The sequence below is a fragment of the Ziziphus jujuba genome, chromosome 10 (assembly GCF_031755915.1).
Source record: "Ziziphus jujuba cultivar Dongzao chromosome 10, ASM3175591v1".
NCBI lineage: Eukaryota > Viridiplantae > Streptophyta > Magnoliopsida > Rosales > Rhamnaceae > Ziziphus > Ziziphus jujuba.
In genome coordinates, this window is record NC_083388.1 from 26,669,106 (window position 1) to 26,696,999 (window position 27,894).

General features: G+C 34.6%; 5 protein-coding genes across 9 annotated transcripts; 2 read left to right on the plus strand and 3 right to left on the minus strand.

Moving 5' to 3' along the window:
• Positions 1–751: 751 nt before the first annotated feature.
• Positions 752–11,514, minus strand: LOC107412476 (disease resistance-like protein DSC1). 5 transcript variants are annotated; one of them, XM_048467931.2, is made up of 8 exons: positions 9,701–9,841; positions 8,007–8,308; positions 6,700–7,038; positions 4,823–6,609; positions 3,529–4,615; positions 3,081–3,383; positions 1,733–2,992; positions 752–1,642 (listed from the first exon to the last, which is right to left on the minus strand). In XM_048467931.2, exons 4-8 carry the CDS (start codon positions 5,359–5,361, stop codon positions 1,010–1,012), a joined length of 3,822 nt encoding a protein of 1,273 aa, XP_048323888.2. In that variant the 5' UTR covers positions 5,362–6,609; positions 6,700–7,038; positions 8,007–8,308; positions 9,701–9,841; the 3' UTR covers positions 752–1,009. The 5 variants fall into 5 exon arrangements, with proteins under 5 accessions (XP_048323888.2, XP_048323887.2, XP_048323890.2 ...); XM_048467930.2 differs by having other exon boundaries at positions 6,700–7,208; XM_048467933.2 differs by lacking the exon at positions 9,701–9,841 and adding an exon at positions 11,375–11,514 and having other exon boundaries at positions 6,700–8,308.
• Positions 6,098–9,028, minus strand: LOC132799728 (disease resistance protein RPP2B-like). Its single transcript, XM_060812187.1, has 7 exons — positions 8,695–9,028; positions 8,479–8,582; positions 8,223–8,308; positions 8,007–8,124; positions 6,700–7,038; positions 6,439–6,609; positions 6,098–6,310 (listed from the first exon to the last, which is right to left on the minus strand). Exons 1-7 carry the CDS (start codon positions 9,026–9,028, stop codon positions 6,098–6,100), a joined length of 1,365 nt encoding a protein of 454 aa, XP_060668170.1.
• Positions 9,089–10,047, minus strand: LOC132799729 (disease resistance protein RPS6-like). The gene is made up of 3 exons (XM_060812188.1): positions 9,701–10,047; positions 9,381–9,524; positions 9,089–9,152 (listed from the first exon to the last, which is right to left on the minus strand). The coding sequence occupies exons 1-3, from the start codon at positions 10,045–10,047 to the stop codon at positions 9,089–9,091; spliced, it is 555 nt and encodes a 184-aa protein (XP_060668171.1).
• LOC107412512 (short-chain dehydrogenase reductase ATA1) lies at positions 10,864–12,495 on the plus strand. The gene is made up of 2 exons (XM_016020287.4): positions 10,864–11,005; positions 11,399–12,495. The coding sequence occupies exons 1-2, from the start codon at positions 10,920–10,922 to the stop codon at positions 12,198–12,200; spliced, it is 888 nt and encodes a 295-aa protein (XP_015875773.1). The 5' UTR covers positions 10,864–10,919; the 3' UTR covers positions 12,201–12,495.
• Positions 12,496–12,596: 101 nt separating this feature from the next.
• On the plus strand, positions 12,597–15,214 carry LOC107412507 (pentatricopeptide repeat-containing protein At4g21065-like). The gene has a single exon (XM_016020283.4). The coding sequence runs from the start codon at positions 12,829–12,831 to the stop codon at positions 15,127–15,129; it is 2,301 nt and encodes a 766-aa protein (XP_015875769.3). The 5' UTR covers positions 12,597–12,828; the 3' UTR covers positions 15,130–15,214.
• The last annotated feature ends 12,680 nt before the right edge of the window (positions 15,215–27,894 follow it).

Sequence of the window (27,894 nt, forward strand, 5' to 3'; positions counted from 1 at the left end):
TGAAAGGAACACGATTCTGTGGACTTGAGCGTTCTTCAAATCCAAATCCCAGTAAACAAAAAAATAATCTGTCGCTAAACAATTGATATTGTCTTTGTGGGCCGTATGGCAATACAGATGTTTTCGTTGCTTTATTTTTAGGCCGGGGCCTCATTCTTTTCTAAAGTGAAGCTTTTCTTTCTTTTGTTTTATAAATATATGAAAGTTCTGATCACTTTCCTTTTCTATGTAAACATATGTGCCTCTTACTTAGCTGAAAGTTCTGGGATCATTTTCTTTTTCATTTATGTATCAGTGATAGTTTCCCATGCCATTCTGATCACATTTTTTTATCAGTTCTGTGGAACTCCACAGGATAAGCTAGACCGTATGTACTGTCTAATATATGCTTTAGTGACTACTCCATACCTTACAAACAAAGGACTATTTCATAGAGCTTATATGGAGTTATCATATTCCTATAGTTTTAGTTTCTTTTGAGTTTGCTGTTAGCCATTTCAAAGTTCATCAAGATTCTTTGGATTAGAGTTTGATGGAAAATCTTTTGAAGGGTATTGTCAGTCATTACTAAAGGAGATATCTATGTCATTACTAAGTGTATTGGGAAGAGACTTGAAGAAGATGTACCATGCACTTCTTGATGTGTCAGAATCATAATCTTAGTTTATACATATATACATATTTGGGAAGGCTGTTAAGACTCATCAAATATTATCCATGAATAAGCATTCGACCAGTTCAATTCTCTGAATGGTTAATAGCAAAATGCAGATGAGTAGGTAGAAAAAACACAGTGAAGGAATAGTGTTTTTATTTCAAAATACATGCAATCTTTCATTGATGGTACACCTTCTCAACCTATTTAAAACAGGGCATTCAATTCTATCGTAAACATTGAGATCCATCCAGAGAATCCATTACCTGCTTTTGTCTATGACTTTTCTTTACATTCATTTTCAGCTTCGCATGAAAATCAAAAAGAGCAGCCATAGGATTAAAATCATAATTATTATTTCTTCTCTAATTCTCTTAGGACGTGTTTTCTCTTCTTCTTCTTCCTTGTCAAAGCTAACCGTTTCAGTACTTTCCTGGGTTCAGACTCCTGCTGATGTCTTTCTGCAACTTGGGCATACAGCGGGCGGATGCCACACTTCATCACACCCAAATAGTCAACGGGTTCATCATAGTGTGTAGGATAGAACTCAAATTTGGCCTCAGTGACATGATTGTAAAAAGAAGTGGACCAATTTCCTTTAATTTTTTCTTTTACTACATCAAGATCAAAGCTACAACTATACCACTGAAATATGTGATCTGAATCATCCAATTTCAGTTCATTGCTTTCTGTCTTCACAATCCAGCCCGATTTCCTCAAAGTGCATTTCCACTGACGGCTTTCACCATTGTTGGTTTTAAAATTAGAATCACATTGAAATTCCAAGCCTCTGCCACTATAATACTCCACTTTCGCACGCACAACAGCACACAGAGCAAAACCCAAAAAGTTTGAATTATACCAACCTGTAGGAAGCTTTATATCTATTGAAGATCCCATACTTTGATAGCTGAACCACTCAGGAATTTGATTTCCCGGATAACATATACAGATTAAGGCTTCTTGATAATTATTACGGTTAAACAGCTGCACCAAAAATCATTATTTGTTAGATGGCAGGGACACATAATCATTTGGTTTAACAAGCAAGAAAAGAAGAGATAGGAACATATATACCCTGCCAAGAATCGATGATGACATGGTTGCCATACGCAAAATTCTAAGCTGTGCATCAACCATTATGTTGGTTCTTGAGTTATGATCCAATTTTGGACAATTACAGTATTTAAGTTCAACGATATGAAGATAGTATTGATGCAAACCATGTACGAGTTCAGTTCTTGAAATTGATACAGTCTCCAATGATGTGCAGTCATGTGCTTCTAGAAGTTGTAGAAATGGTGGAAGCCCTGGCAAAGATTTTAGGTTCTCACATTTGCTCAAGTCAAGGTGAGACAGCTGAGAAAGATACTTGATGCTTGTAGGCAAGCTCTCAATTTTACTTCCACTAAGATTTAAAATTCGTAATGAGGATAAGCAGCCAAGACCATCAGGAACTTGTAATCTATTGCAGCCACTAAAATCTAGTTCATCCAAAGAACATGTTCCAGAAAGGGGAGGAAACTTATTAAATTTTGAACAGCCAGAAAGTCCAAGTTGAAGATGTTGTATATTGTAGATGTTGTTCGGAACAACCTCAAGGTTTAGACACCTATCCAACCTTAATTCCCCAAGTCTAATTAGATTTTCAATGGAGGAGGGTATTTCTTCAATAGCTGTTCTACTTAAATCAAGATACCGTAACTGCTCCATGGGCTCCAAGATTTCTGGGAAGTTTTTGAATTTTGAGCAATGAGAAAGGTATAGACGGTTAAGAGATTTCAACTTACAAATAGTGGTTGGGAGACCCTCAAGCCTTTCACAAGATCTCATGTCCAATATAAAAAGATGAGAGAGACACTCAATTGATGAAGGAACCATTTCTATCGCTGTATGGCTCAAATCTAACCATGTTATATTTCTTGGAAGGTCTTGGAACTTTTGAAGAGATGGGCAACAAACTAGAGAAAGCCTTTTCAGGGACTTTAGTTTACAAGCATTGGTTGGGAGATAATTAAGATACTTGCAGTCGTCAAGCATCAATGTCTCAAGTTGGTTGAGAGACCAAATTGATGAGGGAAGTTTTTTTGCAGCAGTCTTACAGAAATCAATGTACTTCATATTCCCTGGTACCTCTGGAAGAGTTTTAAGATTTCGACAACTTCTCATGCGCAGGAAAACCAGTTTGTCAAGATTTTGAAAACAAGAAGGAACTCGGACCAAACTTTTACAGTGGTCCAGATTTAAACTCTCAAGATTTGGAGCCCGAGAGAGATCTGGGATTTCAGTAAGATGCTTGGAGTAACTAAGATCAATCTTTTTCATGTTATCAAGATTCTGTTACAAAATGAAATGACAAAACATCTTAGCATTTACTTTACCTACATTGTACCAAAACCAAAATAAAATTAAAATTAAAGCATACCAGGACTCCACTCCAAAGTTTTTTAGCCCGACTTTTGTGCATACGAAGTTCAACAAGATTCATTGCAACAAAATTTGATGGAAAACCTTTCAAGGGATATCCATCCCAATGGAGATATCTTAGTGCATCAGGAAGAAACTGAAGTCCTTGAGGAAAGTGTATTTTGTGTTTGTCCATCGAGAAGGAACTATAAATTTTGAGCAATCTTAAATTTTTCATCTTTAAGAAGGTGGCAGGACTCGCATATACATCTTTGTCGAGCTTAGACATGTCTAGGGATATGCCTTCAACTGTTGCACTTCCCTGACAATGACAAACAAAATAGAAAACTTCATGATATACAAGATCTAGTAAAAACTATATATGTATTTACATGGTTGGAGATTATAAAAAGTTCATGCAATTTAAAAATAAAAAAATAAAAAAAGTTAATGCATTTGGCTCTTACCGTATTATTTTCCAATAAGTGATAGACATCATCATTCCACAACCTACTGCGATTTCCGGGATCTTTTATGGATTGTTGACGGATAATCTCCTTCCCCATCTCTTGCAACAAGTCATGCATCCATAGTTTATTATCCATGATAGTTATAAGAGATTTATCAATGAGAACTCGTATTCCAATATCTGCAAAGAAACCGCAAGCATTTAGTATGCTTTGCACATCATCTCTATCATCCCCTTTAAAGAAACAAGCAATATCAAGAAATATCTCCTTCTCTCTATCATCCAGTCCCTCATAGCTAAGTCTCAAAACATTCTGAATTTCCATGTTAGGAACTACTTTCAGTTTACATAATTCACTTTCCCATTCTTCTTTGCTCTTGGAACAAAGGAAAGAACCCAAAACTTTAAGAGCCAATGGGACACCATTTGCATAAGCTACCACCTGATTTGACATCTCTATATAGTTAGTTGCCAGAGAGTTGTTTCTCTGAGCCTTAAAATGGAAGAGCTCAAGAGCTTCGTCACAATCTAATTTCTCAACCTCATAAATTGCTTGAACTCTATCACTAAGCACTTGTTTATCTCTAGTTGTTACGATGATTCTGCTTCCAGGACCTAATTGATCATGGTCTCCAGCTAAATATTCTAATTGGCTTGAATTATTCACATCATCAAGAACAACTAGGACCCTTTTACGGCAGAGTTGATTCTTAACAAAATTTGAAACCACAAATGGAGTGCCCCTATCAAGATAGGCTTCCTCTAATAATCCGGAAAGAAGTTTATTCCCTAAATGATTTAATCCATGTCTGTCAGATTCTTCCCTTATATTTGCAAGAAAATAACCACCTTCAAATTGAGAATAGAGCCTGTTAAACACAACACCAGCAAGGGTGGTTTTACCAATACCACCCATACCCCAAACACCTACCATGCAAACATCTAGTGAGTCAATGCACAATAATGATTCGATTTTCTCAATCCTTTTTCCAATTCCAACCAGACCCCTCAGATCACTTGATGATATATGATTCAATTTCCTCAAAATGTCTTTCACAATTGCATCAACCAACTTGGAGTCAGGCCTAGCATATAAAGGAAAAAAAAATAAAAATAAAAAAATTAATTTATTAAGAAGAACAGATCTGGCTCAATATAGAACAATGAGATTTCTCTCAAATTGTAAACCACGAAAAGAATTATAATATAATAAAAAAAATAAAAATAAAAGAACTCAATTAAAGTTTAATCAATCAAACAAAGTCAATCAATCAATTAAGCACAAAATTTACCTGATGACCTGTGAATCCCAACCAGAGAGATTGGCTGCTTCAGTCAAAACAAACCTCCAGTGTTGAACCTTGCTCATCCTGTCCCTGAACCGTTCTTCATGCTTAGCAAAAGCCGCTGCATAAATCCCTTCTTGCTTCCGCACATGTGATGGGTCAACTTGATAGAAAACAGGTATAACAAGCTGCCCATTTCTTGTTTTGCATTGGAGTATGTGGACGAGCTCATCCAAGCACCATGTTGAAAAGGCAAAGTTTTCCGAGAAAACAATCAGGGAAATCTTAGACTCCTGGATTGCTCTGCAAAGTGCAGGTGAAATATCTTCTCCTCTAGGAAGTCTGTGATCCATGTAGGTCTGGATTTGGTTTCGAAGTAAAGCATCGTGGAGATGGCTGACAAAATTAGTGCGTGTGTCATAACCTCTGAAACTAAGAAACACATCGTACCTGTCTTGAATGACCATAGCAGATGAACTAGAAGAAGAAGATGAGGATGAAGATGAAGCCATTTTGAGCAGATCCTTCAAACCACACTCCCACATAAAGTCAAAAACATGGAAATGCAGAGATGGCGAAGATCAAGTCGATAAGAAAATGGAGCAGCTCCCTTCGACAAAACAAAAGTCAAAGTTGTGACTTTTGAGAGAGAAGCAGTTTTCTGTTGCCCATAGTTTCCCGGCATTTTGCAGGAAGGAATTACATATTTAAATAAGATTAATAGTGTGTGTGTATATATATATATATATATACTTTTTCTTGTGAATACTTGAATACGCGTACTAAATTATATTTTTATTCACCAAAAATAAAATAAATGACAAAATATATTATTACATATATAAGTTTTCAATGAGGGAAAGAAAATTGTGAGGTTTCTACGAGGTATTTTTCTCATATACATATTTGCTTTGTTCGCTCAATGTGGAAGACCTGCATCCAACTGGCATAATTGTATCCTACTAGCATGTTAAAAAAAATGTTAGTCTAATGAAATATTAGACTCAGTTATATCTATACCTTTCATAAACTTTTTTTTTTTTTTTTTCACTCTCAGTATCTACATTTCAATTTGTAGCGAAGCCAGTCAATAATATCCTTATTTGGATTAGTAGTACACAAGCTCAATCTGTTTACAACAGACTGCTATTTCAGGTCATACAATCAGGGAGATCAGAAAAAGAACCCATGTTCTGTTAATATCTATGCTTTTGGCTCCATTCTTTTTCATCATCTTCTTCTTCCTCATAAGAGCGATCAGTTTCAGTAATTCCCCTGGTTTCATACTTTTGGTAGCATTCCACATCTGGTTATTTTTTCTCCATCTTGGGCATATAGCAGTTGGATCCTACATTTCTTCACATCCAAATGGTCACCATAATTTGTAGGATACGACTCAAACTCAAACTCAGAAACGTCGTAGAAAAAAGAGGTGGGCCAACATGCATCATCTCTTTCTTTTACAAGATTAAGACCGAAATCGCAATCATAACACTGAAATATGTGGTTTGAATAGTCCAATGTGAGGTCAGAGTGCAGACACATTTATAGCTTTCACCATCGCTGGTTTTAAAATGAGATTCACATTGAAATTCCAAGTTACAGAAGAAATGAAAGTCCACCAAAAAGCCGACAAAAGCAGACACAGCAAAACCCAAGAAGCTACTATTATACCAACCCCTAGGAAGCTTTATCTTTATTAAAGAACCCACAGCTTGATAGTTGAACCACTCTGGAATTTGATTTCCTGAATGACAAATACTGATAGAAGCCCTTGCATAAAAACCATATATCTGCACCAAGAAAAAATTACCAGTTAGATATTGGGCAGAGAAATTCATCTACTCAAATTTTTAATGGGAGAGAATAAGAGATTAACATACACATAAATGCAGAATTCTTAGCTGTGCGTCGGCCATTACGTTGGTTCTTGCAGTCTGATCCAATTTGAGGCAATTACAGTATTTAAATTCCTCCCTAGGAAGATTATATCGAGACCAACCTTGTGTGAGTTCAGTCCTTGAACTTGAGACAGTCTCCAGTGATATGCAATCATCAGCTTCTAGCAGTTCTAGAAATGGTGGACGCTCTGGTAAAAGATTTAAGGTTTCTTGCATTCGGTTAAGTCTAGGTGAGATAGGTGAGAAAGATGCTTGATACTTGTAGATCAGCTCTCCATATTGCTTCCACTTAGTTTTAGAACTCACAATGCATATAAGCAGCTAATGCAATCAGGAAGTTGTAGTCTATCACATTCACTGAAATTGAGTTCTTCCAAAAAGCACATTCCGTAAACAGGAGGAAACTTTTAAATTTTGGACAGTCAGAAAGATCAAGGTGAAGACCATGCGTATTATAGCTTTTATTTGGGATAAACTCAACGTTTTTGCACCTACTCAAATTTAAATAATTCAGACTAATTAGATCTTCGATGGAGGAAGGTATTATTTTAATAGCTGTTCCATGTAAACCAAGAAACTTAGCCTCTCCATAGGCTTTAAGATTTCTGGGAAGTTGTGAAATTTTGAGCAACCAGAGAGATAAAGATGCTCAAGAGATTTCAATTGACAAATGCTGGTTGAGAGATTTTCTACACTTTTGCAACAACTCATGTCAAATGTACGGAAACAAGAGAGACAATTGATAAGGACACTGTTTCTATTGCTGTCCCACTCAAATTTAACCATATTATGCTCCTTGGAAGGTCTGGAAACTTATCAAGGGATGTGCATTCATATAGAGAAAGCCCTTTCAGGGACTTCAGATTATAAGTACTGGTTGGGAGATTTGCAGGACACATACATTTGTCAAGCATCAATTTGCCAGTTCGTTAAGAGACTAAATTGATGAAGGAAACTTTTCTACCGCAGTTTCACATAAATCTAAGTATTTAATATTCCCTGAAATCTCTGGAAGTTTTTAAAGCTTGCCACAACCTCTCATGTTCAGAAAAGCAAGTTTATTGAGATTTTGAAAACATGAAGGAACTCAAAATAAACTTATGCAGTGTTCTAGAACTATACTCTCCAGATTCGGAGCCCAAGAAAGATGGGACTTGAGTCAGGTTCTTGAAGTAGCTAAGATTGATCTTTTTTTAAGTTATGAAGACTCTATGACAGAAAAGAAATGACAAAAACATATAAGCATTTACTTGACAGAATGTACTTGATATAACAAAACTAAAGCATACCTGGACTCCACTCCAAAGTTGCTTAACCTGACTATTACGCATATGACATTCAACAAGATTCCTCGGAAGAAAATTAGAGGGCAAAAGTTTGAATCGATATCCATCCCAACGGAAATATCTTAAGGCATCTGGAAGAAACTGAAGTCCTTGGGGAAAGTATATCTTGCTCTTGTCCACGAAGTAGGAATTGTAAATTTTTAGCAACTTAAATTATACATCTCTAAGAAGGCTCCAGGACTCAAATACAGCTCTATGTCAAGCTTCAACATGTCTAGAAATATTCCTTTAACTGGCACAGTTTCCTGACCACGAAGAAAAAATACAAAAAGTGTGTAATTAAAAAATTTAGTAAAAACTACATATGCATAAAATGGAACATATATATCAAGTTCAAAAGAAGTTTGATACAAGGAAAATCTTTTTAGGAAGTTCATGCAAATCTTAGACAAATTGAAAGCAAATCAACATCTACAGCAATACACAACCTACTGCCATTTCCAGGCTCATTAACAGATTCTTGACGAATAATTTCCTGACCCATCTCTTTTAGCAAGATGCGCATGCATATCTCATTATCTAGAATAATTATAAGAGACTTATCAACAAGAACTCTTATTCCTATATCTGCAAACAAACGGCACGCATTCAGCATTCTTTCCACGTAATCTTTTATCCCCTTTAAAAAAACACGCAATATCAAGAAATATATCCTTCTCTCTATCATCTAGTCCCTTGTAACTTAAGTTCAATACATTTTGAATTTCCATGATGGGGACCATTGGAAGTTTATTTAATGCACTTTTCCATTCTTCTTTGCTCTTGGAATAAAGAAAAGAATTGAAAACTTTTATAGCTAATGGAAGACCATTTACATAAGCCACCATCTGTTTTGACATCCCTATATAAACAGTTGTAGGAGAGTTATTTCCCAGAGAATTAGAATGAAAGAGTGCAAGATCTTCATTGTAATTTAACTGCTCGACCTCATAAACTTCACAAGCTCCCTTCCTAAGCACTTGCATATCTCTAGTTGTTACAATAATTCTACTTCTGGGACCAAATTGATCATGCTTTCCAGCTAACTACTCTAACTGGAATGCAGTATTGACATCATCAAGAGCAATAATGACCTTTTGTGCAGCAGAGCTGATTCTTAACAAACTTTGACCCATCAAATGGACTGCCCATATATAGATATGCTTCCTCCAACAATCCCAAAACAAGTTTGTTTCCTAAATGATTTAATCCATGTCTTTCTGATTCTTCCCTTATATTTGCAAGAAAGTAACCACCTTCGAATTGAGAATAGAGTTCATTTTATATAACCCTGGCAAGGGTGGCCTTACCAATACCACCCATGCCCCAAATACCTACCATGCAAACAATAAGTAAACCAATGCATAGTAACGACTCAATTTTCTCAATCCGTCAACTAAACCTTTTAAATCACTAGTTGATATATGATTCAACTTCCTCAAAACGTCTTCCACAATTGCCTCAACCAACTTGGACTCAGGCCTAGCATGATGGTAAGTAAAAACAGTACTCAGAAGAACAGGACCTGCTTGATTAAGAGCAATGAGATTTTCTCAATTGTGAAACAAAACAAGAAAAGAAAGTCAAGAAGAATATTATAAGCAGCCAATGAAATTTTCTTCATTAACCAATTAAATAGAAAGAAAATTTAAAGTTACCTGATGACCCATGAATCAAAACCAGAAAGATTGGTTGCTTCCGTCAAAGCAGCTCTCCACTCCTGAACCTTGTGGATCCTGTCTCTGAAATGTTGTTCAAGCATAGCAAATGCAACTGCATAAGTCCCTTGTTGTTTGCGTACATAAGATGGGTCTATGCAGTAGAAAACTGGTATAACAAACTGCCCATTTCTTCGTTTGCATTTTATTGTTTGGACGAATTCATTCAAGCACGATGTGGAAGAAGCATAATTTTCCGAGAAAATGATCACTGAAACCTTTGACACCTGAATTGCTCTATGCAGTGCAAGTGAAATTTCTTCTACTCTCTCAAGTCTGTGATCCATGAACGTACGGATTTTCTAGCAAAGTAAAGCAGCATGGAGATGGCTGATAATATTCTCACTGGTATCCACTCCTCTGTAACCAGGAAAAAGATCATACTTGTCTTGATGGTGTATAGCAGATGAAGAAGAAGAGGAAGTCATTTTGATCAGACCCTTCAAATCCCACTCTCAAAAACAGAAGCAAAAGCATGGAAAGGCAGAGGCTTTCTTAGTTGGCCATATGCGTTTAGTATGAGGAGAGAGACCATGGATATTAGAATTCTAAGAAAATAGAACCATACGCCATGTCCAAAGACAAAACTCACAAGTCAAAGCATTAAAAGCTGGCCACTTTGTCCTGGTATCTTCCAGGAAGGAAGAATAAATAAATTGTCCCCAAGTAATCAATATATAGAGAGAGATATATAGATTAAGCAATTTTTATTTTTTCTTTTATTTTCGCATATATCTTAAAGGAGTGAAAGAACACTATTGATCTAGTGCTAAAGTAGCTTTGTTCAAGTTACATCAATTAATTTATTGGGTCTAAAACATTTTGTAGTTTGTATGAATAAGCACAATAAGTTGAAACAGATTGAAATTAGCCCACAATCAAACCTTCAAAAGACTAGGGCTTACACGTGTGTCTCAATGATAAACCAAGACTGAAAATGAAAAGAAAACAGACGACATAACAGAAGTCATTTTGTCTGGGATTGGCCCATCAGGTTATGGTTTAGAAGTAGTTGTAAGCAATGAGAAGAGTGTGAAGATTAGATTACCAACCTTTCTAAAGAGCACCCTTCATCTTTCAACATTTTACCCCAATCTTAACAAAAACGTTATGGCATTTTATCTACTGCAGTAATATATAATGCCTACTTTCAACGCTAATGAATACTGGTCAGGAACATCTAATGGAGCCAGCACCTACTCATTTGCATGACGGAGCACAGCTTCAGGGGTTCTCTGCTAAGAGGTATCTTCCATCAATAACTAATCTCATAAATAGATCATTAATTTAGTCAATGTTTTGCAAAGTTGTCATCTTTTTCCAGAATTTGGTATGATTGAACTAAAAACAAAAGGCCAAATCAAAAATAATAATAATAATGATGATGAGGATGATGATGATGATAAAAACCTATCAGAAAATCTTTAGAAAGCAGCATTTTTCTAGCTAAACTTTTACTAAAAGAAAAAGAAAATGTAAAAAGAAAAAGGTCACAAGTTTACCGTACAATTCTAGAAATCGTAATTGGGTTCCCGAAATTAGTCGTCACTTTTCAAGCGAAGTTCTATCGAAGCAAAATTTTTCATTCACATGGAATGCATAAGCAAATTATACCTGATCTCTGCTTTACTTTGCCAGATTGGCCGGCAAAGTCGCAGTCATAACCGGCGGATCAAGAGGAATCGGCGCCGCAACAGCCAAAGCATTCGCCAAAAATGGCGCCCACGTCGTCATCGCCGACTTACTAGACGACATCGGAGCCGAACTCGCGGACACCATCAGCGGCCGCTACATACACTGCGACGTGTCGAAGGAAACCGACGTGGAATCGGCCATCGAGCTCGCAATCCGTTGGAAAGGCCAGCTAGACATCATGTTCAACAACGCCGGGATTTCAGGTCCCGGAGGGAGCATAACAACCATGGACATGGAACAGGTAAAGCACCTGATCTCAGTCAACGTCCACGGCGTTCTGCACGGAATCAAATACGCCGCGAAAGCCATGATCGAAGGAGGGAGAAAATCCGGAAGCATAATCTGCACATCGAGCTCGGCTGCGATCATGGGTGGGCTTGGTTCACACGCGTACTCGTTGTCGAAGGAAGCCATTAATGGGTTGATGAGAAGCGCTGCTTGCGAGCTGGGAATGTATGGGATACGAGTGAACTGCATTTCTCCACATGGGGTTCCTTCGGAGATGCTCGTGGATGCGTACAGGAAGTACCTTGGGAAAGAAGATATGAAAGCCGAAGAGGTGGGTAGGATTGTAGGTGAGAAAGGGAGTTTGCTGAGAGGAAGAGGAGGATTTGCCGAGGATGTGGCTCAAGCAGCATTGTTCTTGGCTAGTGATGAAGAATCTGGATTCGTTACTGCTCATAATCTTGTTGTTGATGGAGGATACACGTCTGCTACTAGTACTATGAACTTCATTTACCGGTAGCCATGGATGACGAATTTGAAGCAGAACAACACTTGGCAAAAGAAAGGAAGAAAAATAAATGGACTACAATAGACTACCTCTCTCTCTCTCTCTCTCTCTCTCTAAATAATCTCTATTTTGAATAATAGTAATGCATACTGTATCTCTCCCTCTCCTTATTGATAGACAGATTTTAACATCTCTTGAAAAGATGGATTTTTTACTTAATACCATAATGTCATGTGGCTAATTTTAGTCATACAATAGAAAGGGAACTATATGGGTATGAATTATCATTAAATTGTTATTCATTTCATACCTCAATGTGTTGCAATAAAAGCCCCTGCTTTCAAAGTTGTTTTTTTTTTGGGGTCAATCATCCCCTGTTTTCAAAGTTAAACCAACAAGTTTAGATGGATTATTTATTGAATAAAAATTGGGAGACGCATAAATTCACCCAAATATATATATATATATATATAATATGTCCGAAATTACCAGAAAAATGGCTCCGTGGCAAGTCAAATCAGTTCAACACTATATTTTAATATTCAAAATGTTGACTTTTTATTGTTACTCAGAAGGGACCTGTTTAACATTAGCAACGTGATATTCCAGTTCACTCGTAGTTACAGATAGAGGAGGTAAAATGAGATGGAGTAGTCTGAGCACCAGAAGCTTCATCACTGCTACCCTTTTGAAGAATACCCATTTTCTCCTTCAGCTTACTGCAGCCACTGTTAATGTCACAAACACCAAACGGTTTGATTTCCATGGCTTCAACTTCTTCTGCTACCACTCTTCGACAGTAAATGGCTCCCCTTTTAACTCACCTCCTCAAACCCTTCATGCCCAAGTCTTGAAGAATGGAACTTTTCGAAGTTTGAACGTGGGGAATTATATTCTGGACTGTTATGTGAAGTCTGAGAACCTGGATTGTGCATACAAGGTGTTTGATGAATTACCCGACAGCGATGTCCGCACCTGGACCATACTTATTTCTGGTTTGGCACGAATTGGGTATCTCAGAATGGTGATGGAACTCTTTAGGGAAATGCAAGTAGAAGGTGTTTATCCGAACCAATATACATTATCTGCTGTTTTGAGATGTTGTTCTAGTGTGGGTGAGCTTAAGATGGCTAAGGGAATTCATAGTTGGATACTGGTAAACGGGATTTATTTAGATGTCGTGTTGGAGAACTCTGTTCTTGATGTCTACATGAAATGCGGTGACTTCCATTATGCAGAAAAGTTATTCGAAACGATGGAAAATAAAGACACAGTTACATGGAATATAATGATTGGTGCATATATGCGTGTTGGATATATGGAAAAAGCACTTGATTTGTTCAGAAAGTTACTCTTAAAAGATGTTGCTAGTTGGAATACGATTATAGATGGGCTAATACAAAATGGCTATGAAAGAACTGCATTGGAGCTACTATATGAGATGGTGAAAGTTGGACCTGCATTCGATAAAGTCACTTTCTCTGTGGCTTTGGTTTTGGCTTCTTCTTTATTGCTTTTGGAACTAGGAAGGCAAGTTCATGGCTTTGTTCTTAGGTTAGGCATTCACAATGAAGGATTTATTAGGAGTTCACTCATAGATATGTATGGCAAATGTGGAAAAATGCACAAGGCATCGCTAATATTGAGAAAAACACCTCAGTTTCACTTTGGAACAAGAAGGTCGAAGTTTCCTGATGATGAAGCAATGACAGAAATTATATCATGGAGTTCTTTGATTTCAGGGTATGTTTGTAATCATGAGTATGAAAATGCTTTACAAACTTTTATCTATATGATTAGTGAACGGGTATGGGTAGACAAATTTACCGTCACTAGCATTGCTTCTGCATGTGCTAACATTGGGATTCTGAAAATCAGTCAACAGGTCCATGCATATATTCAGAAAATTGGACACAATATTGATGTTCACTTAGGTTCCTCTTTAACTGATATGTATTCTAAATGTGGAAGCCTGGATGATGCACGGATGGTTTTCAAACAAACCACCAACCCAAATGTTGTGTTATGGACTTCAATGATTTCTGCTTGTGCTTTAAATGGGCAAGGGAAGGAGGCTGTTCAACTTTTTGAACTCATGATAAAAGAGGGAACTAAACCAAACAAAATTTCTTTTCTAATGGTTTTGACTGCATGCAACCATGCAGGACTGCTTGAAGAAGGCTGCAAATATTTCAGCTTAATGGAAGAAGTTTATGGCTTCAATCCTTCAGTTGAACATTTAACATGTATGGTTGATCTGTATGGTCGAGCTGGTCGCTTGAATGAGACAAAGGAATTCATTGATAAAAATGGTATCTCTCACTTGAGTTCAGTTTGGAAGTCATTTCTATCTTCTTGTTGGCTTCACAAAAATATAGAGATGGGAAAGTGGGTTTCAGATAAGCTACTTCAACTTGAACCATCTGATGCGGGATCTTATGTTTTGTTATCAAACATTTGCTCTACAGAACAAAGATGGGATGAGGCAGCTAAAGTAAGGAGCTTGATGCAACAGAGAAGAATAAACAAACCTCCTGGCCAATCTTGGATTGAACTGAAAAATCAAGTCCACACCTTTGTCATGGGGGATAGAACCCATCCACAAATAATGCAGATATATTCATACTTGGATGAACTGATTGGAAGATTGAAGGAAATTGGCTATTCAGCCGATGTGAAACTTGTAATGCAGGATGTAGAAGAAGAACAAGGAGAACTAGTTCTTAGCCATCACAGTGAAAAGCTTGCAATTGCTTATGGAATCGTTAGCACTGGATTTCGAACTCCAATTACGATAATGAAGAATCTACGAGTTTGTACTGACTGTCATAACTTTGCGAAGTATACTTCTCAGCTTTTGGGTAGGGAAATAATTCTGAGAGATATTCATAGGTTCCATCACTTTAAGCATGGCTGCTGCTCTTGTAGAGATTACTGGTGAGGTTTTAAAATGTTTGATTTTGCAAATCACAACTCTTTCTGGTAAGGCTCTGGATTGAGCTGCATGATTAGGACGGTTCCATCAATTGTCTTGGCAATTACTCTCCTTCCAACTTAATTGAACTATCCATTCTTGTATCAGCAATGAACAACACAATAAACATCAGAAATCAAGGCAGCATGCAGAATAACTGGGTAAATCTTATATCTATGCAAGCATAAAATGAACATTTATCATGCAAAAACAAGTAGATTAAGGAATTACATAATCAGAACCTTGTTGATATACCTTTGGTGCCCTAGTTGCAGCAGAATGGATTTAATTGAACTTGTTTCTCTATGGTGAAGTTGAAGTCATGTTCTAAAGAAATATGTCGACTTCAACAGAGAATATCAGTGACATAATACTTATAAATTTGAAATGGGTATTATTACCCTTAGCCAACAATCTACAAGATGTAAAGAACGTCAAGCACATGTCCGGTACGAAAAATGTAAGTACAATATCCTTACTCGTTGCAGTCCTTTTAGAGATAACACCTAATTCAATCTTCAACGTTGGTTAGTTCATTCTTCACCGTTAGTAGATAATATGCCGATGCACATCTCCAAGGGACAACTTTTCTTTTTTCCCTTTTTTTTCCGAATAAACTCCAAGGGATAGCTTAAATTGAGAGAATTAAGGAAAAAAATTTAACTAATCAATTCACTATTAAAATTTAAATACAAACGAGTTGCACATAAAGGAAAATCACATACTTCAAAAACACTTTTGAATCCCCACAAAAACAGTGTGATGTGAAATGAAAGTTGAACCATATTCCAAACAGAACTCTAGCTATCATCATGATGTTGATAATTGTTTGACTCAATTCACATATGACTGCTATCTCACATGATAATTTGAAGGCCAAACAGAGTCCACATGCTGAATCTAGATTTCAATTATGATGGCATAACCCGGTTGAAACTCACTTGCAAAATAGTAAAATAGGGAAAAAAAAAAAAAGTGTATATATATAAATAAAATAACATAATTAAAAATTAAAAATTAAAAAAATTATCTGCCTGATCTTATCTTGGTAAGGAGTTGTGAGTTTTTATATCAACTTGTTACATAAGTAAATAGAATTCTAAATTTTATTTTATTTTTTGGTCAAGAATAATGCCATGCCAAATAAACATTGAATATGGTTGAAGATGTTACATGATGAAAAGTGTGTTGTTGGCTGGCTTTATCATCAACTCCAACAAAATAAAATGAGCTACCAACTGACCAAATGAACCAAATAACATCAATGAAAGTAAGCCTATTTGGATTCATAAATTCTAATGTAAGGAAAGGCGAAATAGTAAATACAAGTTTAGATTATTTATCATCATGTATTGTAACTTTACTCTCTCTGGCAACATCCTTAGATGGTGCTGGTAAAATAAACTTGCTTGGATAGTCATCTATTTGGATTCATAAAGTCTAATATAAGGAAAGGCGAAATAGTACATACAAGTTTAGATTATTTATCATCATGTATTTTAACTTTACTCTCTCTGGCAACATCCTTAGATGGTGCTGGTAAAATAAACTTTCATTTTTATTTTTATTTTTCTTTTGGTGCTTGGAGGGACTAAAATTAAGTAGAAGTTGGATCATTCCGTGGAGGATGCCATTCTGGCTACAAGGAACTGCCAAGCTTAAGTGTTGGACGGATCAATTTTTTTTTTTTTTTTTGATCCACTATCGTACAAAGAATGTGTAATAGATTTAACAATATAATATGCCGTAAAACCTGATTTTTCACCTTCGATTTGAAAAAGAGGCTCTTGGCTTTCTTAGTTGATAACATTGCACCAAATTCTGAAAGGACCCTTGGAAGTACACTTCATGTCTTTGTAGTTTCATGATACATCTAAGAAAACCTTTTTGGTTTGGTCATGAATTATATATATATAGTATATTTATGTATGGAAAAAGGCTATAGTGCAGTCCATCAACATGCGGACCCACACCAAAGCCGACGCTTTTTAAAAAAGACATCGGTTTTGCTGTGTATACAGCTGTACACAGCAAAGCCGATGTCTTTTTTAAAACGTGTCGACTTTGGTGTGAGTCTATATGTGAACACATTGCATCGTAGTCTCCTCTTTTATGTACATATATATATATATATATATATAATTGCATCCATACATATGTCATTTTCACATCAATACATATGTCATTTTTACATAAAAGGAATCTAATAGGTGGTTTGATAATAAATTGGGAAAGGAAACAAGTTGCAACCCTTAATTGGTCAAATAAGTCATTCTTTTGTCATTGTTGTTTCTATATAATAGAACCCTCTTCCAAATCCCATCAGTCTCCAAAGAAAGGGAAAAAAAATTAATTCTAATATTTACAATTTTTTTTTTTTTATTGTCTATAAGTGAAAAGAGTGTCAGAACTATGTTTTACAAATTGAATGGATAATAGGCTTACTCCTGTATAATAGCATAAAAGGTTAAAAAAATGGTCAAAATTAGGCGTATCACCTCATCTTAACTTGCATCGTCCTTCAAAATTTAGAAGAGTAACTCTCTCTCTCCCCCTTTGAGGAGCTTTCTGGTAATGTCTTTGTTTCCTTGAAAAAATTAAAGACTTTTATACGATATTTCGTCAGTGAAATCAATAGAATGATGGTGGAGAAGGAGTAATTCTGTTTGTCAAGTCCAGTAGACACGATCTCGTGTGATACCCCTCTTTCTTACAAGAATGGATCAACAAATCCAAAGTCCTCCAATTATAACATATCAAATATGTATAACACTACTAGAATCGAGCTGATACACGACGCAAGTACTGCGTCGCACTAAATAAACAGCGACACATTTGACTGAGTCGCCAAATGTCTTGTCGCGAAATATATAAGATAACAGGCGACGTATAATAACAGTCGCCTAATAATACATTTTAGCGACGCACATTATATTTTTAGCGACTCATACAGTGATGTACTTATAGCGACTAATAAAATAGCGACTCTTTATAATAAAGTCGCTAATAAATTTTTAGCGACAGTTGTGTGATTAGTCGCCAAATAATTATGTCGCTAAAAATTCTTCCTGAATAGCGACTCATTCATTTTTAGCGACACATTTTGTTTGTCGCCTATTTAGCAACGCTTTAGTTTTGGCGACACATTTTGTTTGTCGCCTATTTAGCGACTCTTTAGTTTTTGCGACACATTTTGTTTGTCGCCTATTTAGCGACACTTTATTTTTTGCGACATATTTTGTTTGTCGCCTATTTAGCGACACTTTAATTTTTGCGACGCATTATTTGAGTCTCTCTTTTAACGACGTTATATTTTTAGCGACTATTTTTTAGTGTCTCTAAAATAGCGTCTCATGAATTTTTAGCGACGCCGTTTTGCATCTATGTAGCGACGTATTAGGTTTAGCGACAAATTTTGTGGATCGGTTTTTTAACGACCCGTAACAATTAGCGAGGAGTTTTTAGTGTCGCCATATTAGCGACCGTTTATATTTTAGCGACATATTATAAGAGTCGCATATTTATTAATTTTTAGCGACTCTTTGACCTATTTAGCGACGTATACAACTATATATTTATGTCGCTAAAAATTATATGAGTCGCCAAATTGATCTTATTATATGTCGTTATATATTTTAGGCGACTTTTAGTTATATTCATAAACCGCCATTTCTTTTATTTTTTAGATTTATCTTCATAAAAATTTATTAAAATATAAAATTAATTATAATAGCAAAAAACCCAAACTAACTTCGTCCAAAATAATTAAAATATAAAATTTAAAATAAATACTTGTTCATAACAAAACAATAATCAATATAATTAAATATCATCTCATTGACATACATATGCATACTTATTGAGATGGAAGTTGATGTACTCTAGTTGACGATATTACGCCCTCATACTGCATATGGAAAAATAAAAAATTTTGTTAGCACTGACGCAAAATAAATTAATAAAAACTTAATCATAATTAATAAATTAAATTGTAATTTGGCAAACGAAAATTTAATGAATATTTACCTTCTTAAGGTTTGGCGTGGCACATATTCTCCTAATTAAAGTGGATAACACATAAGAAAAAAACACACAATGAATAAATAAATATTACTTAAAATATAATTATAAGTTAATAAATATACGTACCAATTTATTTAGAAGATATTGTTTATCCATATCCCCTCACAGTCATTACGAACATAGCCACTCTCACATTCATCCTCATTATCATTTTCATCAACACTTGGCAATTGTATGGCAAATGGATTGTGAGCCATTGTAGTATCGCCAAGAACATCTTCTTCAACCAATTCTTCTTCAACCAAAGTACAATGTCGTGGTGGAGTTAAAACAATAGACCATCTCGAGTCAAGTTGATCTTCAACATAAAATATTTGTTGAACTTGTAAAGCCATGATGAATGGGTCAGATTTATATCCAATTTTACTAAAGTTAACACATGTAAACCCCATCTCATCAACTTTCACACCACTGCTGTCAACCCAATCACACTTGAACACTGGAATTCGAAACATAGTGTAATCGACGTCCCAAATCTCTCTTATGATCCCATAGTATGTCATCTCGGCTAAAATTGGGTTATTATCCTTAGCACTAGCAAAATGCTCACTTTTGGCAATAACTTTGACACCACTATTCTGGGTGACCCTCTTATTATCCATATTTAGAGTGTTGAATCTAACCCCTCTAATGACATATCCTTCATGTTTCGTTACCACCCATTGCGGACCATGGGCTAACCATCGTAATGTTTCAGACACTGTGTGGTTAGGTTGACTTCGCTCTTGTGCAATCTAGTCAATAGAAAAATATGAAAATTTAAAGCTAAAACAATTATATTATATATTGAATATTTAACTTTCCCATACCTTATCACGTAACCAGTACGGAAATGTACGTTTGTGTTCGTCTTGAAACCATTTTGCTTTTTTTCCTCGATTTTTTTTGCTTGACTTCAAGACTTCAAAATGAATACTAAAACAAATAAAAGTTGTTGTAATTAATAAAAATATATCCAACATATGAACTTATCGATGCCTATTAATATATTCAAAATATCAACTAAATTATACATGTTGATATATATATATATATATATATTAAAAATATATATCAACTATTTTATACATTAACATGTATATACGCACCTGACATACGGTTCCACTTCTGGTGTATTCAAAAGTATATATCTATGAACTTGCTCCCAAAGTTGTTGATCAATTGATTGATTTTTTCCACCTTTAAATGGGGCGCCAACATCATCCTTATCATTTAACTTTTGATATCTACCAATTGGGTTTCCAACTGCATCTAATCCTCTCTGAAATTCACTACAAAACTCAATCACTTCTTCACATATGTAACCCTCGGCAATACAACCTTCTGGTCGATTTTTGTTTCGAACATAACTTTTCAATACTTTCATGTACCTCTCAAACGGGTACATCCACCTGAAATGTACTGGTCCACACAATCTTACCTCTCGAACCAAATGTACAGTTAGATGAACCATTACATCAAAAAATGATGGTGGAAAGAATTTCTCTAAAAGGCACAAAGTTTCGACAAGATCATTTTGAATATTTTCCAATTCAGCAACAATGATAGACTTCTTGCAAATTGCATTGAAGAAAAAACAAAGTCTTGCAATTGCATGTCTCACATGTTTAGGAAGGATTGCACGAATTGCAAGAGGCAAGAGTTGTTGCATCAATGTATGACAATCATGAGATTTCAATCCTACCATCTTTAAGTCCTCCATTGAAACAAGATTCCTAAAGTTTGAAGAATAACCATCTGGAACCTTTAAGTCCGCTAAACACTTACAAAACAATTTCTTCTCATGCTTTGATAATGTATAGCAGGCCGGTGGTAGGAAAGTTCGATTACCTTGAGGCTTAGGGGCCAAGTCTTTCCGCAAACCCATTTCTTGTAAATCTAACCGAGCATTAACTCCGTCCTTCGTCTTACCAGGAATATTGAGCAATGTACCATATATGCTCTCACAAACATTTTTCTCAATATGCATGACATCTAAATTATGTCGCACATGGAGAAATTTCCAATATTCCAATTCAAAAAAAATGGACTTCCTCTTCCAACATTCTTCAGAATCAACAGTCCTTTTCCTCTTGTGTGAGTTATCAAATCTCATTGCATTAAGCTTATCTAATATTTCTTCTCCAGTCAACGGTTTTGGAGGCACTCCAAATTCTTGAAATCCATTGAAAGCCTTCTTTTGCCTTCTATATTGATGATTTGGAGGAAGAAATCTTCTATGCCCGGTAAAACTCATTTTTTTTCCATGCTTTAGCCTTGTAGCAAAAGTATTTTCACTGCAAATTGGACAAGCATAATATCCCTTCACCGCATGACCGGACAAGTTACCATAAGCTGGGAAATCATTTATTGTCCATAGCAACACTGCCTTCAACGTGAATTTCTCCTGACGGTAAGCATCGAAGACCGTAACACCCTCATTCCACAACCGCTGCAGGTCTTCAACTAACGGCTCCATGTATACATCAATTTGATTTCCTGGTTGCTTCGGTCCAGAAATTAGAAGACTTAACATCATAAATTTCCGCTTCATACACAACCAAGGAGGAAGATTATACACAACCGTCATCACAGGCCAACAACTATACCTACTACTCAACATATTATGTGGATTAACTCCATCGGCCGCGATCCCAAGTCTCAAATTCCTATCTTCGGATGCAAAGTTTGGCCATAAACGATCAACCAACTTCCAAGATGGAGAATCCGCAGGGTGTTGCATTTTCCCTGTCTTAACCTTTCTCCCATTGGCATGCCATGTCAAATTCTTAGCTGTTTCAACACTACGAAACATTCGTTTAAAACGCGGAATAATAGGAAAGTACCATAAAACTTTATTTGGAATATTGCTAGCAACTCCATTCTTATCAATTTTCCATCTAGCAGATCCACATTTAGGACATTCATTAAGGTCCACATATTCCTTCCTAAACAGAATACAACTTTTAGGACATGCATGAATCTTGATGTACTCCATTCCCAAAGCACTCAAAGTCTTCTTAACATTGTACATGGAGGTTGGCAACACATTGTCATTTGGCAACATCTGGGATAACAATTGCAACAGTACATCAAAGCTCTTATCAGAATATCCATATCTTACCTTTAAGTTGTATAATTTAACCAAAGCAGACAACTTGGTAAATTTGGTACAACCTAGGTACAAAGGTTTCTCCGCATCCTCCAATAAGGTAGCAAATTCATTAGGATCATTATCAAAAGTTTCTAATGCAGCACGGGTCATGTCTAAGCTATTGAAAGCCACGTCTTCCTTACTACTACTATCATTTTCATTATATTCTACATTAATATTCCCAAAATGAGAAGATGGTCTAATACCATCAGCACATGACTCACCATGCCAAATCCATCGCCGATAGTTGACATCAAACCCATTCCAATATATATGGCCTTTAATATCCCTAATAGTATGGATTTTCATATTCCCGCATTGCATGCAAGGACACCGTATGGCATTACAATCATTGGCATTCTCCATGCTAAATTTCAAAAATTCACTCAACCCCTTAGCAAAATCGCTTGAGGTTCTATCCTTCGTTATCCACGATTTATCCATTTCCCTACCAATCTAATTAAACAGAACAATATCAAACAATATCATAAAAAAAAATTGAGACAAAACAAGATTAAGAAAACCCATCGCAAACAAATTATCGACAAAAGCAAGATTAAGAAACCCATCGAAGCAAGATTAAGAAAACCCATTGCAAACAAATTATCGACAAAAGCAAGATTAAGAAAACCCATCTCAAACAAATTATCGACAAAAGCAAGATTAAGAAACCCATTGAAGCAAGATTAAAAAAACCCATCGCAAACAAATTATCCACAAAAGCGAGATTAAGAAAACTCATCGCAAACAAATTATTGACAAAAGCAAAATTAAGAAAACCCATCGAAAACAAATTATCCACAAAAACAAGATTAAGAAAACCCAACGAACCGAACCTTTGGGTATAATGAATAAATAAATAAAAAATAACCCAATCCACCACATGTCACCGCCAATCATAAAGCGAAAAGAAACTCACCGAAACCATGGAGACGAAGAAAGAATAATCCAAGCTAACCACGAGGGAGACGAAGAAAGAAGAATCCAAGCTAACCACGAGGTTGACGAAGAAAGAAGAATCCACGAAGAAAGAAATCCAACTTCCAGATAGCAATGCAAGCAAATGGAAAATTAAACACGAAATATCCCACTCTTCAAGTCTTTTTTAGATTGCTTCCAATTCTAACACCTATTATGAAGTGTACTAACCCATATTTTGTGAAAAGAAATGGTATTCAAAATCCCGCGTAAATTTTGAAAGCGCGCCAAAAATTTTAAGAAATTGGATAAACAGGCGACATATTCAGATAAACTGTGTCGCTAAAGGATAAACAGTTTCATAGACGCTCTTTTTTTAATTCGTTTAAAACAAATAAGTTTCTCCAAGTACTGTTTATTTACTTCTTAAACTTTTGGCAATAATTCTAAAATGGTAATTTTACATTTAAAAAGGCATATGATCTAGCGACTCATTGATCTAACTTTTAATTTTAGTAATAGGCGACACATAAACAGTATTATGCGTCGCCTTATATCTCTTTTTTTTTTTCATATATTTTTTTCAAACCTTCATTTTTAACAATTTGATTTTGTTGGAGCATCAAATAACCAGTGAAGATATTTAAACAAGATAAAAAGAGTTTTTTTTTCTAATTTTAGTAATAGGCGACGCATAATCATGCTTATGCGTCGCCTAATACCCTATTTTTTTTTTAACAATTGGATTTTAGTTGAGCATCAAATAACCAGTGAAGATATTTAAACAAGATCAAGAGAGTTTTTTTTTTTTGTTTGAATTTTAGTAATAGGCGACGCATAACGATGCTTATGCGTCGCCTAATACCCTATATATATATTTTTTAAACCTTCATTTTTAACAATTTGATTTTGTTGGAGCATCAAATAACCAGTGAAGATATTTAAACAAGATAAAGAGAGTTTTTTTTTTTTTTGAATTTTAGTAATAGGCGACGCATAATCATGCTTATGCGTCGCCTCATACCCTATTTTTTTTTTAAACCTTCATTTTTAACAATTGGATTTTAGTTGAGCATCAAATAACCAGTGAAGATATTTAAACAAGATCAAGAGAGTTTTTTTTTTTTGTTTGAATTTTAGTAATAGGCGACGCATAACCATGCTTATGCGTCGCCTAATACCCTATATATATTTTTTTTAAACCTTCATTTTTAACAATTTGATTTTGTTGGAGCATCAAATAACCAGTGAAGATATTTAAACAAGATAAAGAGAAATTTTTTTTTTTTTTGAATTTTAGTAATAGGCGACGCATAATCATGATTATGCGTCGCCTAATACCCTATATATATATATATATATATATTTTTTTTTTTTTAAACCTTCATTTCTAACAATTGGATTTTCTTCCAGCATCAAATAACCAGTGAAGATATTTAAACAAGATCAAGAGAGTTTTTTTTTTTTTTTGAATTTTAGTAATAGGCGACGCATAACCATGATTATGCGTCGCCTAATACCCTATATATATATTTTTTAAACCTTCATTTTTAACAATTGGATTTTAGCTGAGCATGAAATAACCAGTGAAGATATTGAAACAATATAAAGAGAGGTTTTTTTTTTTTTTTTTTTTAATTTAGGGTTTAGGCGACGCATAATCAGTATTATGCGTCGCCTAATACCCCTTTTTTTTTTTTTCTTCTTTCAAAAAAACCATGATTTTTAACAATTTGATTTTCTTCCATCATTAAATAAGCAGTGAAAATATTTAAACAACATAAATGAGTTTTGTTTTTTTATTTTTTTAATCAATCTGATTTTATCCCTGCATCAAATAACCAGTTAAAAGATTTAAACTAGTTAGAGAAGGTGTTTTTCTTAAAATCTTCCTGTTTAATAATTTGATTTTCATCCAGCATCAAATGACCAGTGAAAATATTTAAAGATGATAAACAGAGTTTGTTTTTTTTTTTTTGAATTTTAGTAATAGGCGATGCATAACCATGATTATGCGTCGCCTAATACCATATATATATATATTTTAAACCTTCATTTTTAACAATTGGATTTTAGCTGAGCATGAAATAACCAGTGAAGATATTGAAACAATATAAAGAGACGTTTTTTTTTTTTTTTTTTTTTTTTTTTTTTAATTTAGGGTTTAGGCGACGCATAAGCAGCATTATGCGTCGCCTAAATACCTTTTTTTTTTTTTTTTTCTTTCAAAAAAACCATGGTTTTTAACAATTTGATTTTCTTCCATCATCAAATAAGCAGTGAAAATATTTAAACAACATAAATGAGTTTTGTTTTTTTATTTTTTTAATCAATCTGATTTTATCCCTGCGTCAAATAACCAGTTAAAAGATTTAAACTAGTTAGAGAAGGTGTTTTTTTTAAAATCTTCCTGTTTAACAATTTGATTTTCTTCCAGCATCAAATGACCAGTGAAAATATTTAAAGATGATAAACAGAGTTTGTTTTTTTTTTTTTGAATTTTAGTAATAGGCGACGCATAACCATGATTATGCGTCGCCTAATACCCTATATATATATTTTTTAAACCTTCATTTTTAACAATTGGATTTTAGCTGAGCATGAAATAACCAATGAAGATATTGAAACAATATAAAGAGAGGTTTTTTTTTTTTTTTTTTTTTTTTAAATTTAGGTTTTAGGCGACGAATAATCAGTATTATGCGTTGCCTAATACCCTTTTTTTTTTTTTCTTCTTTCAAAAAAACCATGATTTTTAACAATTTGATTTTCTTCCATCATCAAATAAGCAGTGAAAATATTTAAACAACATAAATGAGTTTTGTTTTTTTATTTTTTTAATCAATCTGATGTTATCTCTGCATCAAATAACCAGTTAAAAGATTTAAACTAGTTAGAGAAGCTGGTTTTCTTAAAATCTTCCTGTTTAACAATTTGATTTTCTTCCAGCATCAAAACCAGTGAAAATATTTAAAGATGATAAACAGAGTTTGTTTTTTTTTTTTTTGAATTTTAGTAATAGGCGACGCATAACCATGATTATGCGTCGCCTAATACCCTATATATATATTTTTTAAACCTTCGTTTTTAAGAATTGGATTTTAGCTGAGCATGAAATAACCAATGAAGATATTGAAACAATATAAAGAGAGGTTTTTTTTTTTTTTTTTTTTTTTTTTAAATTTAGGGTTTAGGCGACGCATAATCAGTATTATGCGTCGCCTAATACCTTTTTTTTTTTATTTTTCTTCTTTGAAAAAAACCATGGTTTTTAACAATTTGATTTTCTTCCATCATCAAATAAGCAGTGAAAATATTTAAACAACATAAATGAGTTTTGTTTTTTTATTTTTTTAATCAATCTGATGTTATCTCTGCATCAAATAACCAGTTAAAAGATTTAAACTAGTTAGAGAAGGTGTTTTTCTTAAAATCTTCCTGTTTAACAATTTGATTTTCTTCCAGCATCAAATGACCAGTGAAAATGTTTAAAGATGATAAACAGAGTTTGTTTTTTTTTTTTTGAATTTTAGTAATAGGCGACGCATAACCATGATTATGCGTCGCCTAATACCCTATATATATTTTTTTTAAACCTTCATTTTTAACAATTTGATTTTGTTGGAGCATTAAATAACCAGTGAAGATATTTAAACAAGATAAAGAGAGTTTTTTTTTTTTTTTTGAATTTTAGTAATAGGCGACGCATAATCATGATTATGCGTCGCCTAATACCCTATCTATATATATTTTTTTTAAACCTTCGTTTTTAACAATTGGATTTTAGTTGAGCATGAAATAACCAGTGAAGATATTGAAACAATATAAAGAGTGTTTTTTTTTTTTTTTTTTAAATTTAGGGTTTAGGCGACGCATAAGCAGTATTATGCGTCGCCTAATACCCCATTTTTTTTTTCTCTCAAAAAAATCATGGTTTTTAACAATTTGATTTTCTTCCATCATCAAATAAGCAGTGAAAATATTTATATTATTTTTAATTTGATTTTCAAAACTCTTAAAATTTATATTATTTTTAATTATTATAGGCGACGTATTTTATTCTTTATACGTCGCTTTGTCTGATTTATTTTTATTTATTTATTTTTATTTATTTATTTTTTTTGTATTTCCATTTTTTCCTTTGTAAGTGTCTTTAAATATTTTTTTTGCCCCTAAAATATTTTTAATAACATTTTTTTTATTCCCCAATATTAATGAAATATTATAAATAAAATGGCACGTTAATCTATGGGCTTTCTTTTCAACCATTAACCATTAGTACGGGAACTAGAGAGTTGGAAGCAATCTAGAGGGTATGAGAAGATTTTGAAGGATCACTCTCATTATGCATTCTTGTTTCTTTCAAGGGTTTGAAGGATTTTGTGGGTTTCTTTCCTAAATACCCAAAGTTCCTTCTTCTTCCTTCTTGCCGGTGGTTGGGTTGCAAGAACTTCACCTTCTCTCCGTCGCCGTCGCCGTCGCCGTGGCACTGGGTGGCTGGGGTTTTTGCCGTCTCGTCGCCGGGATTTGGTTGCTGGGTTGCTGCCGTGCCGTCGCCGTCGCTGCTGTGGTGGCTTGAACTTCCTCTTGATTGCTGG

Bases quoted from the DNA above. Each gene is read 5' to 3' on its own strand.
- LOC132799729 (XM_060812188.1), bottom strand. From the start codon at position 10,047: ATGGATCACAGACTTGAGAGAGTAGAAGAAATTTCACTTGCACTGCAT. The intron at 9,525-9,700 runs GTAACTTTAAAT...CCATCATGCTAG, and splicing joins TTTGATTCATGGGTCATCAG to GCCTGAGTCCAAGTTGGTTG. The intron at 9,153-9,380 runs GTAGGTATTTGG...GTTAAGAATCAG, and splicing joins GTTTACTTATTGTTTGCATG to CTCTGCTGCACAAAAGGTCA.
- LOC107412512 (XM_016020287.4), top strand. From the start codon at position 10,920: ATGAATACTGGTCAGGAACATCTAATGGAGCCAGCACCTACTCATTTG. The intron at 11,006-11,398 runs GTATCTTCCATC...TTACTTTGCCAG, and splicing joins CAGGGGTTCTCTGCTAAGAG to ATTGGCCGGCAAAGTCGCAG.
- LOC107412476 (XM_048467933.2), bottom strand. From the start codon at position 5,361: ATGTGGGAGTGTGGTTTGAAGGATCTGCTCAAAATGGCTTCATCTTCA. The intron at 2,993-3,080 runs GTATGCTTTAAT...ATTTTGTAACAG, and splicing joins AACTTTGGAGTGGAGTCCTG to AATCTTGATAACATGAAAAA. The intron at 1,643-1,732 runs GTATATATGTTC...TTTTTGGTGCAG, and splicing joins CATCATCGATTCTTGGCAGG to CTGTTTAACCGTAATAATTA.
- LOC107412507 (XM_016020283.4), top strand. From the start codon at position 12,829: ATGAGATGGAGTAGTCTGAGCACCAGAAGCTTCATCACTGCTACCCTT.
- LOC132799728 (XM_060812187.1), bottom strand. From the start codon at position 9,028: ATGCAAGTGCTTAGGAAGGGAGCTTGTGAAGTTTATGAGGTCGAGCAG. The intron at 8,309-8,478 runs GTAGATGTTGAT...CTTCGTGGTCAG, and splicing joins GCAGTAGGTTGTGTATTGCT to GAAACTGTGCCAGTTAAAGG. The intron at 6,311-6,438 runs GTGGACTTTCAT...CACATATTTCAG, and splicing joins CTGCTTTTGTCGGCTTTTTG to TGTTATGATTGCGATTTCGG.